Source organism: Colletotrichum gloeosporioides (genome assembly GCF_011800055.1).
Source record: "Colletotrichum gloeosporioides strain Lc1 chromosome Unknown consensus_22, whole genome shotgun sequence".
NCBI classification, from domain to species: domain Eukaryota; kingdom Fungi; phylum Ascomycota; class Sordariomycetes; order Glomerellales; family Glomerellaceae; genus Colletotrichum; species Colletotrichum gloeosporioides.
In genome coordinates, this window is record NW_025544667.1 from 667,408 (window position 1) to 686,793 (window position 19,386).

General features: G+C 54.2%; 5 protein-coding genes across 5 annotated transcripts; 3 read left to right on the forward strand and 2 right to left on the reverse strand.

Moving 5' to 3' along the window:
- Nucleotides 1-1,192: 1,192 nt before the first annotated feature.
- Nucleotides 1,193-7,554, forward strand: GCG54_00006950 (Fatty acid synthase subunit beta; the record flags this gene model as incomplete). The annotated part of the gene is made up of 2 exons (XM_045406941.1): nucleotides 1,193-6,395; nucleotides 6,446-7,554. The coding sequence occupies 2 exons, from the start codon at nucleotides 1,193-1,195 to the stop codon at nucleotides 7,552-7,554; spliced, it is 6,312 nt and encodes a 2,103-aa protein (XP_045267487.1).
- Nucleotides 7,555-9,394: 1,840 nt separating this feature from the next.
- Nucleotides 9,395-10,938, forward strand: GCG54_00006951 (putative guanine deaminase; the record flags this gene model as incomplete). Its single annotated transcript, XM_045406942.1, has 2 exons — nucleotides 9,395-9,710; nucleotides 9,779-10,938. 2 exons carry the CDS (start codon nucleotides 9,395-9,397, stop codon nucleotides 10,936-10,938), a joined length of 1,476 nt encoding a protein of 491 aa, XP_045267488.1.
- Nucleotides 10,939-11,485: 547 nt separating this feature from the next.
- GCG54_00006952 (uncharacterized protein) lies at nucleotides 11,486-15,043 on the forward strand (the record flags this gene model as incomplete). The annotated part of the gene is made up of 2 exons (XM_045406943.1): nucleotides 11,486-13,856; nucleotides 14,814-15,043. 2 exons carry the CDS (start codon nucleotides 11,486-11,488, stop codon nucleotides 15,041-15,043), a joined length of 2,601 nt encoding a protein of 866 aa, XP_045267489.1.
- Nucleotides 15,044-15,743: 700 nt separating this feature from the next.
- GCG54_00006953 (uncharacterized protein) lies at nucleotides 15,744-16,292 on the reverse strand (the record flags this gene model as incomplete). The annotated part of the gene is made up of 1 exon (XM_045406944.1): nucleotides 15,744-16,292. One exon carries the CDS (start codon nucleotides 16,290-16,292, stop codon nucleotides 15,744-15,746), a length of 549 nt encoding a protein of 182 aa, XP_045267490.1.
- A 438-nt stretch (nucleotides 16,293-16,730) lies between these two features.
- On the reverse strand, nucleotides 16,731-19,229 carry GCG54_00006954 (uncharacterized protein; the record flags this gene model as incomplete). The annotated part of the gene is made up of 1 exon (XM_045406945.1): nucleotides 16,731-19,229. One exon carries the CDS (start codon nucleotides 19,227-19,229, stop codon nucleotides 16,731-16,733), a length of 2,499 nt encoding a protein of 832 aa, XP_045267491.1.
- Nucleotides 19,230-19,386: the final 157 nt, after the last annotated feature.

Consider the following 19,386-nt stretch of genomic DNA (forward strand, 5'->3'; position numbering starts at 1 on the left):
CAGCATGCTCTCAGTCAACAATGGAAACTGCGTACGGAAACTTCTCAGCATGTTCGCGGCTTCCCTGCAAATGGCGGGGTGAGAAATGGGCAGACAGCAACTTCGCCGGCCAACAGTAACAGCCGTGGATGGCACTACGAGACTTCAGACCGTCAAAGCCGTTCCGTCAGCCCGGACCAACTAGATTCATTCCACTGTACTCCAACTCGACGGCAGGAAAAAAAAAAAAAAATAGCAGAGACCCGGCCTAATTTTCTAATCGTTGAGTTCACTGCGAGCCAACCCAAGGCACCGTTCTCCAAAACTGGAACCCGAAACCTCCAATTACGTTGACCGGATTGACCTCACCTACCTTGCCGCGCAGCAGTGACCCATCAAACGACCTCCACACCCACGCCGCCCGCCACGAAGTACACCAAGTGCAGGTACATCGAAGCTTCGGCGGTGGTGTGTGCCAATCTCCTGCGAGGTAGGTATCCCAATCCCAATCCCAATCCAATCCCACAAACCCCAATCATCCCAGTCCCCATTGAGAGAGAGAGGGGAGGGGAGAGACCTGGGCAACTTGTCCCACGACCCAAGCAAGACCCAATATCCAGGACCCAGACCACGCTGCAAAACCAAAGGGATGCAGTGTGAGTTCAATTGCCTCGCCTACCCATCATAACCACCGCTACACACCCTCCCAACCTTCCCTTGATCTCTGAGCTCTCTCATCTTTAAGCTCCCTCTCCGCCACTCCCACCCTCTTCCTCCACATCAATCTTCACGTCAAGGACTCTTCGTGCTGGGCAGTCTTCTCGTTTTCTCTTTTCTTTCTTGTCCTTCATAGACTCTCTATTGCTCTCGGAGAATCGGAGAGACCAGCTCACAAAGACCCGTCCCTAGTAGACGTAGTACCGCTCCTACTATTACAACCCCACGACCACTCCCGCGCGCCCGCCGCCCACTCTTCCACACCGCCGTCCCGGAGCATCTCGCACTTGCCTCCTGCTCTTCGCTGAGTACACGGAGTCAGACACTGGTAAGACACCGCCCTTTTTGCTTCCCACGCTCCCAATTGAAAACTTTGCGGGGACGAGAGACAACGAGGCACGGAGACATTTTGGCTAACACGTGGCGGGTGCAGCTCCATTCGTAACCCACGAAAAAAATCCTTCCCCCTCTTGATACCCCAAAAACCGCCATCACCATGTACGGCACCGGAACTGGCCCCCAGACGGGCGTTTCTACCCCTCGATCCAACGCTTCTCTTCGTCCTCTTACTCTCCGCCACGGCTCGCTCGAGACCTCATTCCTCGTCCCGACCGCTCTCCACTTCCACGCCCAGCAATTGAAGGACCGCTTCAATGCTACCCTTCCTCCCGCCACAGATGAGCTTGCTCAGGATGACGAGCCCTCATCCGTCGCAGAGCTGGTTGCGAGATACATGGGTTTCGTCGCCGACGAGGTCGAGAAGGGTGAGGACGACGAGTCTGGCTCTTATGAGGAGGTCCTGAAGCTCGTCCTTAACGAGTTCGAGCGCGGTTTCCTCCAGGGCAACGAGGTCCACGCCCTCGTTGCTACGCTCCCCGGTATTGACGCCAAGAAGTTGGTCGTCATCCGCAGCTACTACCAGGCCAGACAAACGACTGGCCGCACGATTAAGGCGTATGGCTCAGCGCTTTTCCGCGCCGCCGATGACGGCTCTGCCGACATCTACACCATTTTCGGCGGCCAGGGCAACATCGAGGAGTACTTCGACGAGCTGCGCGAGATTTACAAGACATACCAGCCCTTCGTTGGCGAGCTCATTCACAACGCCGCCGAGCTCCTCCAGAACCTCTCCAAGCACGCCAATGCCGAGAAGCTCTACCCCAAGGGCCTGGATATCTTGAGGTGGCTTGAGGACGAGGATGCTACCCCCGACGTTGACTACCTCATTTCAGCACCTGTCAGTTTCCCCTTGATTGGTCTCGTACAGCTTGCGCACTACGAGGTTACCTGCAAGGTCCTCGGTGTTCACCCTGGTCTGTTGCGCGAGCAGATCACTGGTACCACCGGTCACTCCCAGGGTATCGTCCTCGCCGCGGCCACTGCTGCCGCCGAGTCCTGGGAGTCATGGAAGGAGATTGCGCCGTCTGCGCTCACCATCCTGTTCTGGATCGGTGCTCGTAGCCAGCAGGTCTTCCCCCGCACTTCCTTGACACCCACTATGATTCGGGAGTCTGTTGAGAACGGCGAGGGCACTCCTACTCCCATGCTTAGCATCAGAGACCTCTCCCTGGCTGAGGTCCAGAAGCACATTGATGCGACCAACCAGTACCTCCCCGCTGACCGTCACATCTCCGTTTCCCTCATCAACAGCCCTCGCAACCTCGTTGTGACCGGTCCTCCTATTTCCCTGTACGGTCTGAACGCTCAGCTGCGCAAGGTCAAGGCCCCCGTCGGTCTGGACCAGAACCGTATCCCCCACACGGACCGCAAGCTCCGCTTCGTCCACCGCTTCCTGCCAATCACTGCTCCTTTCCACAGCAAGTACCTGGCTGAGGCTACGGAGCTGATCGACGAGGACTTGAAGAACATCAAGATCGACGCCAAGTCTCTTGGTACTGCTGTCTTCGACACCAACACTGGCAAGGACATCCGTGAGGAGGTTAGCGGCAACATTATTCCCACCCTCATCCGTCTTATCACCAGAGATCCTGTCAACTGGGAGAAGGCCACCGTCTTCCCTAAGGCTACTCACGTCCTTGACTTCGGTCCTGGTGGTATCTCTGGCCTCGGTGTTTTGACCAGCCGCAACAAGGAGGGCACTGGTGTCCACGTCATCCTCGCTGGTACCGTCTCTGGCAGCATCACCGAGGTTGGCTACAAGCCTGAGCTCTTTGATCGCGATGAGGAGCACGCCGTCAAGTACGCCATTGACTGGGTCAAGGAGTTCGGACCTCGCCTGGTCACTACTTCCAACGGCGACACCTATGTTGATACCAAGATGTCTCGCCTCTTAGGTCTTCCTCCCATCGTTGTTGCCGGTATGACTCCCTGCACGGTTCCTTGGGACTTCGTTGCCGCCACCATGAACGCCGGTTACCACATTGAGTTGGCCGGTGGTGGTTACTTCGACCCCGGCATGATGACTGCCGCCCTTCGCAAGATTGAGGGTGCCATCCCTTCCGGACGTGGCATTGGTGTCAACTTGATCTACGTCAACCCCCGCGCTATGCAATGGCAGATTCCCATGCTCGGCAAGCTTCGTGCTGAGGGTGTTCCCATCGAGGGTCTCACCATCGGTGCCGGTGTCCCCTCCGTTGAGGTCGCCCAGGAGTACATTGACACCCTCGGCCTGAAGCACATCAGCTTCAAGCCCGGTTCCGTCGATGCCATCCAGTCCGTCATCAACATTGCCAAGGCGAACCCCACCTTCCCCGTCCTTCTCCAGTGGACTGGTGGTCGCGGCGGTGGTCACCACTCTTACGAGGATTTCCACCAGCCTATCTTGACGATGTACAGCCGTATCCGTCGCCAGGACAACATCATCCTCGTTGCCGGCAGTGGTTTCGGTGGTGCCGAGGACACTTACCCTTACCTGACTGGTGAGTGGTCCAAGAACTACGGGTATCCCCCCATGCCTTTTGACGGTACCCTGTTCGGTTCCCGCATGATGGTTGCCAAGGAGGCGAAGACCAGCCCTGCCGCCAAGCAGGCTATCATCGACGCTCCTGGTGTCGAGGACAGCGAGTGGGAGAAGTCCTACAAGGGCCCTATCGGAGGTGTTATCACCGTCCTCTCTGAGATGGGTGAGCCCATCCACAAGCTTGCGACCCGTGGTGTCCTGTTCTGGGCCGAGATGGACCGCAAGATCTTCGCGCTCCCCAAGGAGAAGCGTGTCCCTGAGCTGAAGAGGAACCGCGATTATATCATCAAGAAGCTCAACGACGACTTCCAGAAGCCTTGGTTCGGACGCAACCGTTCTGGCCAGGCCGTCGACCTTGAGGACATGACTTACGGCGAGGTCGTTCGCCGCATGGTTGACATCATGTACATCCGCCACCAGAAGCGCTGGATTGATCCTACCCTCCGTTCATTCACCGGCAAGTTCATCAGCCGTGTCGAGGAGCGTTTCACCTCCACCACCGGCCACGCCGCTCAGCTCCAGGACTTCAAGGATTTGGACACCCCTTACGAGACTGTCGAGCGTATCCTGTCTCACTACCCCGAGGCCGACACCCAGCTCATCAACGCCCAGGATGTTCAGCACTTCCTGATGCTCTGCATGTTCCCCTTCCAGAAGCCCGTTCCCTTCATCCCTTGCTTCGATGAGAACTTCGACTTCTACTTCAAGAAGGACTCTCTGTGGCAGTCTGAGGACCTTGATGCCGTCCCCGGCCAGGATGTTGGACGTGTCTGCATTCTCCAAGGCCCTACCGCCGTAAAGTACTCCAAGGTCATGGATGAGCCCATCAAGGACATTCTGGACGGCATCCATAAGACTCACGTTCAGTACCTGACCCGTGACCGCTACAACGGTGATGCCAAGAGCATTCCCACCATCGAGTACTTCGGTGGCAAGCTCATCGACACCGAGGTTCCCGTTGAGGATGTTGACGGCCTTACCGTCTCGTACGACGACGCGCACAAGAATACCTACCGCCTGTCGACTGCTCCCAATGCCACTCTGCCCAGCCTCGACTCTTGGTTGGCCCTGCTCGCTGGTCCCGACCGCAGCTGGCGCCACGCCCTCCTCACTTCCGAGGTCGTCGTTCAGGGACAGAAGTTCCAGACCAACCCCATCAAGCGCATCTTCGCTCCCTCTCGTGGCCTCTTCGTTGAGATCCAGTACCCTAAGGACCCGAAGAAGACCAAGATCATTGTCAAGGAGCAGCCTCGCCACAACCACTACGTCGAGGTTATCGAGGTCAAGCTTGAGAACAACAACGAGGTTGTCGTCAACATGATCAAGGACACCACCGCCCTTGGCAAGCCTGTCGCTCTCCCCCTCAAGTTCACCTACCACCCTGAGGCCGGCTACGCCCCTCTCCGTGAGGTGATGGAGGGCCGTAACGACCGCATCAAGGAGTTCTACTGGCGTGCGTGGTTCGGTGACGAGACTCTCGATCTGGATGCCGACGTCGCCAGCAAGTTCGACGGTGGCAAGGCTACCATCACTGGTGAGGACATCAACGACTTTGTCCACGCCGTCGGCAACACTGGCGAGGCTTTCGTTGAGCGTCCTGGCAAGACTGTCTACGCTCCCATGGACTTTGCCATCGTCGTTGGCTGGAAGGCTATCACCAAGCCCATCTTCCCCCGCACCATCGACGGTGACCTGCTGAAGCTCGTCCACCTTTCCAACGAGTTCCGCATGAAGCCTGGTGCCCAGCCTCTCCAGAAGGGCGATGAGGTCTCCACCACCGCTCAGATCAACGCTGTAATCAACCAGGAGTCTGGCAAGATGGTTGAGGTCTGCGGTACCATCTACCGCGATGGCGAGGCCGTCATGGACGTCACCTCCCAGTTCTTGTACCGCGGTGCCTACACCGACTACGAGAACACCTTCCAGCGCAAGAACGAGACCCCCATTCAGCTGCACCTCGCCACCAGCAAGGACGTTGCTGTTCTCAAGTCCAAGCAGTGGTTCAACACTGACGACATGCCTCGTGACCTGGATCTCCTTGGCCAGACTCTCACCTTCCGTCTGCAGAGCTTCCTCCGTTACAAGACCAAGACAGTCTACAGCAGCGTCGCTACCCAGGGTCAGGTCCTCCTGGAGCTTCCCACCAAGGAGGTCATCCAGATCGCCAGTGTCGACTACGAGGCCGGCCAGTCCAACGGCAACCCTGTTGTTGACTACCTCGAGCGCAATGGTACCCCTCTTGACCAGCCCCTCCACTTCGAGAACCCTATTCCTCTCAGTGGCCGTACCCCTCTTCAGCTCCGTGCCCCTGCCACCAACGAGAACTACGCTCGTGTCTCTGGTGACTACAACCCTATCCACGTCTCCCGCGTCTTCGCCAACTACGCCAACCTGCCCGGCACCATCACTCATGGCATGTACTCCAGTGCCGCCGTTCGCAGCTTGGTTGAGACTTGGGCTGCCGAAAACAACATTGGTCGCGTTCGCAGCTTCCATGCTTCTCTCGTTGGCATGGTTCTGCCTAATGATGACCTTGACGTCAAGCTTCAGCACGTTGGCATGGTTGGAGGTCGCAAGATCATCAAGGTTGAGGCCAGCAACAAGGAGACTGAGGAGAAGGTTCTCCTTGGTGAGGCCGAGGTTGAGCAGCCTGTGACTGCCTACGTCTTCACTGGCCAGGGCTCTCAGGAGCAGGGCATGGGTATGGAGCTTTACGCCTCCAGCCCTGTCGCCAAGGAGGTCTGGGACCGCGCTGACAAGTACCTGCTGGACAACTATGGTAAGTTATCTCCATCAGTAATCTGTTGAACTTGAACTAATGGCATCTAGGCTTCTCGATCACCAATATCGTCAAGAACAACCCGAAGGAGCTGACAGTTCACTTCGGTGGTCCCCGTGGCAAGGCTATCCGTCAGAACTACATGTCCATGACCTTCGAGACTGTTGCTGCCGACGGTTCTATCAAGTCGGAGCGCATTTTCAAGGAGATTGACGAGAAGACCACTTCCTACACCTACCGCTCCCCCACTGGTCTGCTGTCGGCTACTCAGTTCACCCAGCCCGCCCTGACCCTCATGGAGAAGGCCAGCTTCGAGGACATGAGGTCGCGTGGCCTTGTTCCCAGAGACTGCACCTTCGCTGGTCACTCTCTGGGTGAGTATTCCGCCCTCGCTGCCTTGGCTGAGGTCATGCCCATTGAGAGCTTGGTGTCTGTCGTCTTCTACCGTGGTCTTACCATGCAGGTTGCCGTCGAGCGCGATGCTGCCGGACGCTCCAACTACTCCATGTGCGCCATCAACCCCAGCAGAATCTCCAAGACTTTCAACGAGGAGGCTCTCCAGTTCGTTGTCAACAGCATTGCGGAGGAGACCGGCTGGCTTCTTGAGATTGTCAACTACAACATCGCCAACATGCAGTACGTCGCTGCTGGTGACCTGCGCGCTCTTGACACCCTTACCGGTGTCACCAACTTCCTCAAGCAGCAGAAGATTGACATCGAGGAGATGCGCTCCAACATCGAAGAGGCCAAGGATGCCCTCAAGGAGATCATCAAGGGCTGCGCCGAGGCTACCCTCAAGAAGCCCACGCCTCTTGAGCTCCAGCGTGGCTTTGCCACCATTCCCCTGCGCGGAATCGACGTGCCTTTCCACTCGACCTTCCTGCGCTCTGGTGTCAAGCCCTTCCGTTCGTTCCTCCTCAAGAAGATCAACAAGACGACGATCGACCCTGCCAAGCTTGTTGGCAAGTACATTCCCAACGTGACGGCCAAGCCCTTCGCCCTTACCAAGGAGTACTTTGAAGATGTGTACAAGCTCACCAACTCCCCCAAGATCGCCTCGATCCTGGCGAACTGGGAGCAGTACACTCAGGACGGCCCTGCTCCTAACGGCGTGAACGGTGTCACCGCGGACCACGAGGGCCCCGGTGCTGCTGCGTAATGTGTGGGCGTTTGACGCTACACGATGATGAAAACAATGGCGAGGATACTAGATGACGAATGGCGGATACTCATGACTCTAGACGGTGGCGTAATTGTTGTACAAACTACGATGGATGTTTTTTCTGACGATTGTTTTATCACGCGGTAGAAAGTTTTTGTGTTTTATGGGCGGCGTCAATTGTTAATGGTCGTACAAGGACAAGAAAGAATAGAGAGCAATATTTCATAAATCCTATCGCCGGTGACTCGATGTGAATGAAAACAAGGCTAAGGGATGACAGCTTGTGTCGCCGACAATCACGAGAAAAATGTCCGAGCCGAACGTAGTGTCCAACAATGAAAGGGAGGGGCGGGCAGTGGTGATACAAGTGAGGTGTTGGGAGCCAACAAGCACCGCAGTTCTGACAGCGGGGGATCGACGGAAAGGGAATGCAAGGACCCGGCATCGCAAGTGGTTCTTCCGAAGGTGCAGCAGCGTCAGCACCAGCGTCCCGAGGTGCAGTTGCAGTGATCGACGGACTCACCCGGACAGGACAGACCAGACCGGGGAGGGTAAGTCGACCTGCCTATCAGGGGTAATAGCTCTTAGCGGACTATCAACTATCGATATGGTCATGTGGGAAGCTAGGTATTCTCAGGTGTCAGCCAAGGCTTGGAGCGTTCGCGTGGGAGGACAAAGAGGCTTGTCGGATTATCGGACTGTGGCTGAAGGAGGGGAGCTGGAGCTGGAGCCCCTTGGGGGAGGGGAGGGGAAGAAGAGGGGAAGACCCCGAGGGGGGTCGATGCGTTCGGCTTGCGGCGAGCGCCGTGCGACGTTTTACGGTGAGAAGCGCCCCCCTTTGCCCTCTCTCCGCCCGCCTGCGGGTGGGGGAGGGTTTTGGCAGGTCGTTTCCGGGGGTCCGATTGCCTGGAACACAGCACGCTCCAGGCTTGTGCTTGTCGAGTGTCTCTTGGGCAGTATGAACTCATTGTTTATTTCCCGGCCGGCTTTGTGTCCTGGAAGTTGCTTTGATTTGATTTTATCCAATTTAGTAGTAGTAGAGTCACAGGAGGAGTCAAAATGTGTTTGCTGTAGTACACGATGTTTCCGGATCGAGTTAAGAAGCTCAAGCTGGTCTCTGTAGACACGTGGTTCCTCCCGGTGCCGCCCAAGGGAATTTTATCTTCAGTGAAGGAGGCTTGATGTGGAAGTTGCGAGGCGTGCCGCCGGCGAACCCCTACCGCAGCACCGCTAGCAGCTAACAGCTAGGTAAGGTACGGGCGCCCGCCCGCAGCTCCCCCTTTTTTTTTCCCCCTCCTCGCGCTTCTTCGTCTTATCTTTCCGACGCCGCGGCCGGGTTTGGTTGGGGTGCGTGGGTTTCGGTTGCTTGGGTATTCACTGAAGATGCGCGTCATCTGTTGCACTGCATATATCTACCCGCCTTCCCTTTCCTTCTTCAGGACTTCGGTTCTTGTTTTTTGTCTATTTTTCTTGAGTTTTGACGAGCGAGTTGCTGTCGGCCTTGGCATTGGCTCGTGATCACGCACATACACACCACACCACACCCTCTCTCGCTCTTTTGGTGGTCTTCTAGAACGGAGGACAGGAAGGATTCCCTGGGCGGCCTGTGACAGTGGTTACCTTAACGAGAGCTCAACTTGGACAACGACTCTTGGAACGACGTCAGCTGCGCCGAAGTTACCGACGACAGCCGAGCGAGGTATCCAGAAGCGTTGAACGGATATTTGGCGATTCCAAGCTGCACTCGGACGACATTGCGTTTACTTTTCTTTGCCATCTTTGACCCCGTCATCTCGATTCGAGTCTGGACGTATATTTAAGGCCGTGATACGCGAAGATGGGCGATATGATTAGAGACCCCTCCTCCGCATCAACCGAAGCAGCCCCGCGTGGAGGAGCGCCGGCGGCACCGCAACAAAAGCAAAACCAGCTGTTCCTCGGCACGTTTATACACTCCAAGACCCGCGAGGAGCTGGAGTACCTCCACGACACAGCCATCTGCGTCGATACCACGGGTACCCTCGTTGCCGTTGAGAAATGCGGCAGTCGAGCGGAAGCGGAGGAGGTGCTATTTCCCAGGCTCGGGTGGGAGAAGGGGGATGTGAAGGTGCATGTCGGAAAGGAAGGGCAATTCTTCTTCCCCGGGTTCATTGGTATGCGGTTCTGTCTTGCTCTTGCTTCCTGCTGGTTGACGACGTTTTGCTAACTTGGAACGCCATAGACACCCACGTCCACGCATCGCAGTACCCCAACGTCGGCATCTTCGGCAAGTCCACACTCCTGGACTGGCTCAACACCTACACCTTTCCCCTGGAGTCCAGCCTCGCGAACCTAAAGAAGGCGAAGCGCGTGTACACGGCCTGCGTCAAGCGCACCCTCGCCCACGGCACGACCACGAGCGCCTACTACGCCACCATCGACGTCGCCGCCACGAACCTCCTCGCCGACATCTGCCTCGCCCTCGGCCAGCGCGCCTTCGTCGGCCGCGTGTGCATGGACCGCCCCGGCCTGTGTCCGGAGTACTACAAGGACGCGGACGCCGCCGACTCGCTCCGCAAGACGCGCGAGACCATCGCCCACCTCCGGCGCATCGACCCGGGCTTCGAGCTCGTCGCGCCGGTGCTCACGCCGCGCTTCGCGCCGTCGTGCTCGGAGGAGGCAATGCGCGGGCTGAGCGCGCTGCAGCACGAGCTCGACGTGCTGGTGCAGACGCACATCTCGGAGAACGAGGGCGAGATTGAGCTGGTAGCGGAGCTGTTCCCGCAGAGCGAGAGCTATACTGATGTCTACGACGGCGTGGGCCTGCTCGGGGAGAAGACGGTGCTGGCGCACGCGATCCACCTGTCGGAGGCGGAGGCGGCGACGATCGCGGCGCGGGGAGCCAAGGTCAGCCACTGCCCGTGCAGCAACTCGAGCATTACGAGCGGGGCGGCGCGGGTGCGGTGGCTGTGGGACAGGGGTATCGAGGTCGGGCTCGGGACGGACATGAGCGGGGGTTATAGCCCGAGCGTGCTGGAGGCGGCGAGGCAGGCGGCGCTGGTGTCGCGGCACGTCGCGATGGGGCTCGAGGGCGCGGAGAAGGAGAGGGCGAAGTTGACCGTGGAGGAGGTGCTGTATCTGGGCACGAGGGGCGGGGCGAAGGTCCTTGGGCTCGGAGAGAGGATCGGCGGGTTCGAGGTGGGCATGCAGTGGGATGCGCAGCTGGTTGAGCTGGGTGTTGTCGATGAGGAAGGGGAGATTGAGGGGGGTATGGATTCGAATGTGGATGTGTTTGGGTGGGAGAATTGGGAGGAGAGGGTTGCGAAGTGGGTGTTTAACGGGGATGACCGGAATACGGTCGGTGTTTGGGTTAAGGGCAGGTTAGTTCACTCGAGGAAGTGAGGGGTCGTGATGATTCAGGAAAGCATTGCGGGCGGCGTTGGTCTTGCTCTTTTCTCGGTGTTGATAGAAAGTTAGTTGGAAAGACAATACAAGAGGATTTAATCTCCTCCAAGTATGGGTTTATTACTTCTCCACGGTTGCCCTTCGCAATCTTCTGTGTTCCAGCGCACGGTACTGGTTTGTGTTGAAGATCGGCTCCCAGTCTGCCCGTCAGCATGTGCAGCGCAAGTGCTGCACCAGGGTAAGTGGCACACTCCTGTTGGTTCACCATGCAGGTCAACGGGGGCATGACTTGCTGATAGATGCTGCTTCTCCAACCTCATTGGCGAGAAGCCTCTTGTTTGGCGCCAGGTAGCCTTGGGATATTCTTTCCCAGCTGTGACAAGATGCTACTCCTGCCCCCTCGCCACATCCTCACGAGCTTCAACCCCGACAAGCTTCTCATCTGACTTGAGTACGCGATTCGAACTCTCATATGGTCCAAATCACATGAACAAGTTTCCTTTGTTGGCTACGCTTCTGCGAGACTGTCTGGCACTCGCCCGCCATGTCCGGCCTCGAAGGACTGAGTCTCGCCTGCAACGTCATGCAGCTTATCGACTTCAGTCAGCAGACCGTCTCCATGTGCCGCACCATATACGAGAGCGGTAAATTCGAACCTGGACTCGAAGCACAGGCGAGCTCTTTGCAAGATGCCTCGTCGGAGGTAATGACCCTGCTTCGGAGCAAAAAGGTCGCTACGGCAAAAACCACGGGCGCGGAACGGCGCCTGTTGGATCTCGCACCCAAATGCATCCAACACGCGAAGGATCTCCAGGAAGAGATTGCGTACCTCACGCCTCGTCAGCCGGGTAGAATGCAAGCGCTGATTGCAACCTCAAAGGCCGTTTGGCGGAAGCGCCGTCTGGAACGGCTCAAGGCCAACCTCGCCGATGGGCAGAAGCTCATGGAGACATTGATCTTGGTCAGAATATTCGCAAGAGTGGAAAAGATGTGCGAGGACGATCCGACTTCCTTGGCGCGTATAGATCAGCGCCTTACAGCTTTCATTTCGAGATACTCCGAGGACCACGCTGCCCTTCGAAGGATCGTGCGGGACGAATCTGAGGATATTCGAGGTCACGTCACCGGAGAAGCGTCCAAAATCCGGGATTCTGTTTCACTACACGTCACAGCCAGCCTCAATGTCTCGGAAAGATCGATCAAGCAAATGGTATCAACATCAAGCGTCACCATCCAGGACAATTTGGTTCGGGAACTGGAGACGATCAACATTGCCGCAAGCAGCGAACGGGATTACCAACACCTACTTGAGAGCTTGAAGTATACCGATATGAATGAGCGGAAGAACAGCGTTAGGACAGCACATTCGCAGACATTTGAGTGGATATTCAAAGATAATCCTCGGCGAATCGACAAGTACTCAGTCGCAGGAAACCAATCAGATGTGATCGAAATCGCAGGCGTCGACTTCAACGTCAAAGACAACGTTGAGGAGAATGGCAGTAACGAAGCCACCAATGTGGCTTCTGAAAATGGCACCCAATCAGACGTTGAAGGGAGAGATAGGAGTAGTGAAGCCTCTTCACATGACTGCACCCAGGCCCCTCTGTGGGACAACTTCGTTGAATGGCTTCGGGGAACCGACCGCAATTTGTACTGGGTCAGTGGAAAGCCCGGGTCCGGTAAAAGCACCTTGATGAAGTTCATTGAAACAAGCGAAGATGCTCTCAAAATCATGGCAGAAAAGCATTCAAACCCCCGGGTTCTCTCCCACTTCGTATGGAAGCCGGGAAGACCTATGCAAAGAAGCCTCAAGGGCGTTGTCTGCTCTCTACTTTATCAAGTCTTGGAAGCGGACAGACGGTCCTGCGTCAGGTTACTAGTCAGCTTCCCGCGGCTCTGCTTCAAAGGCTCCGACACCGATTGGACGTATGAGGAGTTAAAGTCAGTTCTGCTCAGCCTCCTCCAGAATTGCTCGCAGAGGTATCTCATTCTATTGGATGGCCTTGACGAGATGGACTTTGCTGTTGACGGCGAAGCCATCTTGTTACATCTTTTTGATGAGCTACTTACGAATCAACATGTCAAGCTCTGCGTATCAAGTCGACCCGAGCCTGTGTTTCAGAGGTATCTGAGTAAACATCCCATGCTCATGATGCAAGATCTAAACATACTTGATATTCGAAAGTACGCGGAAGACACCTTGCGGACGTTGAAAGTTGAATCAACTGACTTACTCGATCGGCTTTCTTGGGAAGTTGTCTTGCGTTCAGAAGGTGTCTTTCTTTGGGTGGTCCTTGTACTAGCGAGCGTCAAAAGGGGACTCGGCAATGGCGATACTTTGGACATCATCTACAGTCGCATAAGATCCCTCCCGAGAGATCTCAAGTTGCTATACCTGGACATGTGGTCTCGTTCCAATGGGGACAGCATCTACTACAAGCAGGAGGCAATACTGTACTTTCAGCTTGTCATGGAGACTGATGGTTATCTCAAGTGGTCCATTTGCAGCCTTCTTCAACTGGCAATAGCGTCGAATACGGCTTGGCTGGACAATTTCGAAGCGCAATCCAGTATTCCAAGCATCCAAGAAGTCATGGCTCACTGTAGAAATGTTTTTCAAAAATTGTCCACGAGATGTTTGGGCTTACTGCAAGTCCAAACCATGGATCTCCAAGAGCTTGTGGACTTCCAAGATGATGATCCTGGCTTTTGGTCAAACACCAGTGTTGGATTTACCCACCGTACAGCCATCGATTTTCTCGTTGAAGACGAGGACGGGAGAAAGATCCTACAAGGCCACGCCCTCAAGCCAGACGAACTCGTCTCAAAACAAGCCAAGGCCATCTTATTGACAGCTTACTTCTTTAAGCCAGAATATCAGGCGGCAACAGAAGAGCTCAATATGCCACATCGTAAGTTTTTCACGGGCCAGATGTTCACAAGACTCTTGCTTCACAAGAAGGATAGTATTTCCTCTGTTACATTACACAGCCTCTTGTCATTGGTAAATAGGCACGCCAATGCCATTATACGGCATCCCCAGAAGCACTTCAAGAATTCTCAGCAACAATTTCTGGCTATCGCCACCTCCTTCGGCTTGTCCGATTGGGTTGCGGGGCTTCTCGACTCAATCGAAGCATCTAGCGGAGAAATGCAACTTTTCCTGTTGAGAGCAGCCTGTGCGCCATTCTTTATTGAGTTTTCGTATGGCGATTACTTCGCTTTCGATGAAAAAACCCACTTGCCGAGACGAATAAACAGAAATGAAGTCCACATGTCAGAAGTGGAAACTCGCCAGGACTTGAAGCGGGAAACTTTGATACGGGAGATCCTGTCACGCTGTTCCCAGCCTAGTAGCCAAGCGGGCGCTCTGTTCCTCCAAAAGTCTACTCCTCGGCATAACACCGCATTGGATGGCATCTCGAACGCCTGGCGCTGCTTTTTGGTGCACAACCTTCAAGGAATCGCCGATGACCACTTCTCCCACATGCCAGACAACATGTGGGCCGAGAAAATGCAAACCTTGCAAGGTTTTCTCTCCGCACACGTCTCACCCCATATTCGGCGCCAAAAGTACATTATTTGCGTTTCTTTCTGCATTACTCCAACCATGCAGCGTCGCGCAGTTGTATCTCTACGTTACCCCTGGGAGCTTCCCCAGGCGGAATGTGATATATATCTTGAAGTCAATGACGACTTTCTTCTGAGCGCCATCCTAGACAATATTTCAAAACATGGGGTACAGGAGTTTCCACTTGCCAGGACAGACTTACAACCCTCCGTCAGAGTCGTCATGTTTCGAACACGGACTCATTTCGCCCCTGCCCCCCCGTCGAGCACAACCAATAGCGCGCGATTTTTCAAAACAGCTTTCAAAAGAGCTTTGAACGTCTGCCACGGTGACAGTGAAGAGCTCTTCAAGGAGATTATGTTCCAGGTACCGGGGCAGGACTTTGCGATTTATAAGAGGCTCGTGGCCCAAGCTGAGTTCCTGCTGGACGGAGTCGAGGATGTTGTAGACGGATTGAAAGCTGCTGGCTACGAGTTCAGTGAGGTGGACACTACTTACGAGTGTTTTCATGAGCATGTCCTCTGGTAGAATAGTGAAGGCGGCAGGGATAGTTGTGATTTCTATTGCTATGTTTGTGCTTGAGCTATCCCATTAGGGCGGATAAATTCGAACTTGTTGGTCGAGTATCATGTGATGTACCCCTATGAGGTGCACCTCTCACTGTCACTACCGTTCCTGTTGTCCCCATTGTCTCCGTTGTCCCTGTCCTTCCTGTTTCTTCTGTTCTTGTTGTTCGCATTAGAAGGAATGGTCTGAAACTACCGCCCGAGTAAGAAATCCCTTTTCCTTTCCACTTTGAGTCCTACATTTGAATTTGGAAAGGCTGATAGCCTCGAAATATTCCCTCACAATGAGAAGTCAGACATGGAGTGACACGCAAGAAAGGAGCTCGAGGTTTCTGCGGAGAATTGTAGCAAATTCGTTTGGTGGTTTAGCTTCTTTCCTTGTTTAATCCATGACTAGGTGAAAGTCGGTTTCGTCTAACTATATCCTTTTTGCTTGGTGCACGCACGAGAGGAAACCTCGCTTCCGAGCAAGTTGTACTTCGGACCTATATGTGCAATATTCAGCGTATGAGGGCAAACTTTCTAACTACGAAAATGAGCCGTACCGCGGTGGTCATAGTTGATCCCCATGGCAAACAAGACTCTTCACTCCTACTAGTCCTCCGGGAATTAAACTTTCCATCCACCAAGACCGCACGAGTGATTGTTTGCGCAGTCACTCATTAAGCAAACTTCCCAAGGAGAATAAGAAGTTGATCGCGAGGGAAGAGTACACCAAAAGAGCTGAAATGACATTCTCCCTTTGTGAATGAGTCGTCGAACTGCTGTATCCAACGTGCAAAGGCCTGAAGCCAAGCAGCGGGGTACCGGTCTTCGATATCGTCAATGTCGATGTGGTTGTCGATTCCGGGGTCGTTGCCGGGCCAATTCGACATGTACCACAACCCTGAAGTCCCCCCGTCCGTGAAGATGGCGTACCCGTATCCCGCATTGGAAGACTGGTGATCTGAGCCGGTGTCTACTGTAGGGGTGGATTCTAGGTGAGATCTAGGCGAGCCTGTTGGCTGCGTGCCAGGCTGGATGTTGGGCGCATAGTCCGGCGCATCCTGTGAATTGGTGGCCGAGGTATTGTCTTTGAGACGTACGCCGAGCTTTTCGCCAGTTTTGAACTCAACGATGAGACCGTAGGGTGTCTCTACAGTAAACTGAATAGTGATATTGGAAGATGCAGGTAGCAGGAGGAACGCTCTGATGGAGGTGAAGTCAGCCATAGTGGCGACGTATTGGCGATTGAAGCCGATGCATGTTGCGAGAAAAATTAAAGGCTTCTTCTGGAATTGGGGGGCGGCATCTGCTAATAAGTCTTTAAAGTTCTAATGCCGAGTCATAAGTTTGCGCAGGGTGAGGCTACGTGTATCTCCGTTGTCCATAAAGGTGCATGCTAGTGCACCTAGGAGCTAAGAGAAACTCAAGGCTATTTTAAAAGCTGGAGGGGATGGGATACACATCACCATCGGAGAAATATGGATGAGGAGGACGAAGACGACAAGAACGATAGATACGACGCCGACGAAGACAGTAACAGACACGACAACGAATATGGAGGAAGGGCTGAGCATTAAAACGAGGCCTACAGGGCTAGAAACACAGGTTTTATAGCACTGTTGAAATAGTTATTGATAGTATTGATAAAATTGTTTCAACAACATCTATACCTTCCCCTTGGTTCCGCCAGCCTGCTTGACGAAGAGCTTCTTGAGTGTTGAACTGCCATGTTTCTCAATAATGTCGGCAATGCTCCCTGTATCGCCAAACTTGGCATCTGGTTGGAGACCCATGGAGAACAACTCTTTGAAGAACGCAACTCCATCAACACCTTCTCCCCTGCACGCCATGTCCACGGGACATTTCCCCTTGTTCATTGGCCACTCCGGCTTGCAGCCATCAAAAAGCCGTTCCATAATCTCCATATGATCATCGATCCGTGTATCGTAGGTCTTGTTGACATCTTGCGTTAAACTTGCCGCGTGTTCCACTGCCAAATCTCTTGCGCTCTTGCCTGATCCGTCTTTGATGTCTGGATCTGCGTGATACCGAAGCAAGATTTCTACGGCCTGCGCTGTGCCTGATGCCACCGCTCTATGAAGCGCTGTTCTTTTGTCTGAGCCCGAAGGTTCATTAACTGCGGCCCCTTCACGAAGCAAGAGGTCGAGTATCTGGGCATGATTGCTGTTGAGACTGCCTCGAAACTGATTGGCCGTGATGTTCAGAGGGCTGATACCCCATTTAGTGGTAGCATTGACCTTCGCTTTCTTGTACAATAGCATAGCAACTGCTAGTTCATCCTGTCGTCGGACCGCAAGATGAAGTGGTGAATTTCCGGTTCCTGGCTGCGTGGAGTTGACATCTGTTTCATGCTGCAGCAGAATAGCCATGGCCGCAAGTCTATACTTGCTGAGTGGGGTAGGCGCTGAGTTTCGTGGACCTCCTGTCTGCGCCATCTCGGCTCCGGAGAAGAGCTGCGTCATTGCGCAATCCCCAGTCGAATCTTTGACATTTGGCTCTGCCTCTTTGCTGCTCATAAGCAGCCATATTAGGTTTGTATAACCCTTGAAGTATTCGTGCTCCACGGCAACCTGGATCGTTGTTTTGCCAGTCTTCCTGTTGCGATAATTGATCTTGGCGCCCGCCTCGATCAAGGCCCTTAGGCACTTGTTATGCCTCGAGCTGCCGCCCTTGATGCACGCCCAGACGGGCCGGCGGAAGAAGCTCCTCGTCTTTTTGTGGGATGGAATGTTCTCCAACATGACACGCACGGCGGCTGTCTTGCCCTCACGGCAACGTTCAGTCAAGAAGTTCTGAACCGTTGTTATGCTTGGCATCAAAAGGAAGAACTGTACTATGCGTGACTTTGCTTCTTCCCCAATTTCTGATGTGGCCGTACTGGATGCCTCCAATTGGTACGTGTCCATGAGCTTCTCAACGTTGATTGAGGGAAGCTCTCTCTTTTCTGGGCGGGCTCGCCTCTTCCTCGTGGTCTCCTCTTTCTTTGAAGATGGGGCAGCTGGTTTCTTGAACGTCTTAGGGGTGCTCTTAGATCCAGTATTAGTCGGAGCTTCGATAGCGACTTTCTTCTTGGACTGTGGTTTGTCCGTCTTAGGTCTTTTGCTGCCGACTTCAGGCTCCTTCAATGGTAGAGAAGTGCGATGCCCGTCTCGTCGCGAGGCCTTGTCTGACCTAGTTGTAGCTGAAATTTGGGCAGACTCAGAGAAGCTAACGTGCTTCGTACCATCGTTGTTGGGTTTGGTACCAGTGTTAGATATAATAATGTAGTTTGGAACCGGGTGATCGTCCTTGAAGTTTGAAATTTCTTTATAAGATTCGTCCGTTGAAGTGTTTAATAAACTATTATTTTTCGATAATTCATTCCGCTCGATCTTGTCGTCTGCTGTAGTCATCTTATCCACTACCGGTGTTGGATCCGGGAGCAGGCCATCTGATAGGATCTCTTGGGCCTGCATTTGACCCGCATGGGCTACATCACCGTCGATCTGAGGGAATCGTTCCGAATTCTTCTTCAAAGTCGCGTCTGGAGTTGATTCTGTGACCCTTTCCGCAACCTTCTCCGAGACTGTTTCTGATACTGCTTCTGCAGCTGTTTCCGATATTGCTTCTGCAACTTGTTTCGATGCCGCTTCTGCGATTGTTTCCTTTGCTGCCTCAGCACCTGTTTGCAAAAATGTTTCCTCGATTGTTTTCGGCACCGCTTCCGAGGCTGTGATTTTGCTCGTCTCGTCACTTTTGAAATCCGTTTCTGATCCGGTAATTATTTCCTTGCTGTCGACGTTGTTGACGGGATAGTCGGATTCTGATCTATCAGAAACCTCGTCGAAAAGATCCTCGGGCTCAGACACATCTTCAACCTCCCCGAAAGGAAAGTTACCGCCGTCTTCGGTGGACCTCAGAAAATCAATTGCATCGGTGTCATCAAGATCATCCTCCTCGTCATTGGGTGTTAGATCGATGCTTTCAGTGTCCTCGGCGAATCCAGTGGGCAGAGTGTCGTCTGAGTCCACTGTCGAGCAGTCGGACACTTCCTCAAAAGGCTCGAATGCTCGATCGCCGTCCGTCGAGGAAACACTCTCGCGCTCCAAGAATCCCAGACCAGAATCTCGCAATATTCCCTTCTCGAACTTGGATCGGGGCATTGATGAGACTGGCGGAGTAGAAGCCATACTCGGTTGCGGATCTGGCCGGGTCTCCTCATCTGGTTCTGGGAAGGATCCCGGCATGGGCACATCGTGTGTCATATATTCCCATGGACTTGGTCCGGGTCCTTGCTTTGCCTTGTCAGTAAGCAATTGT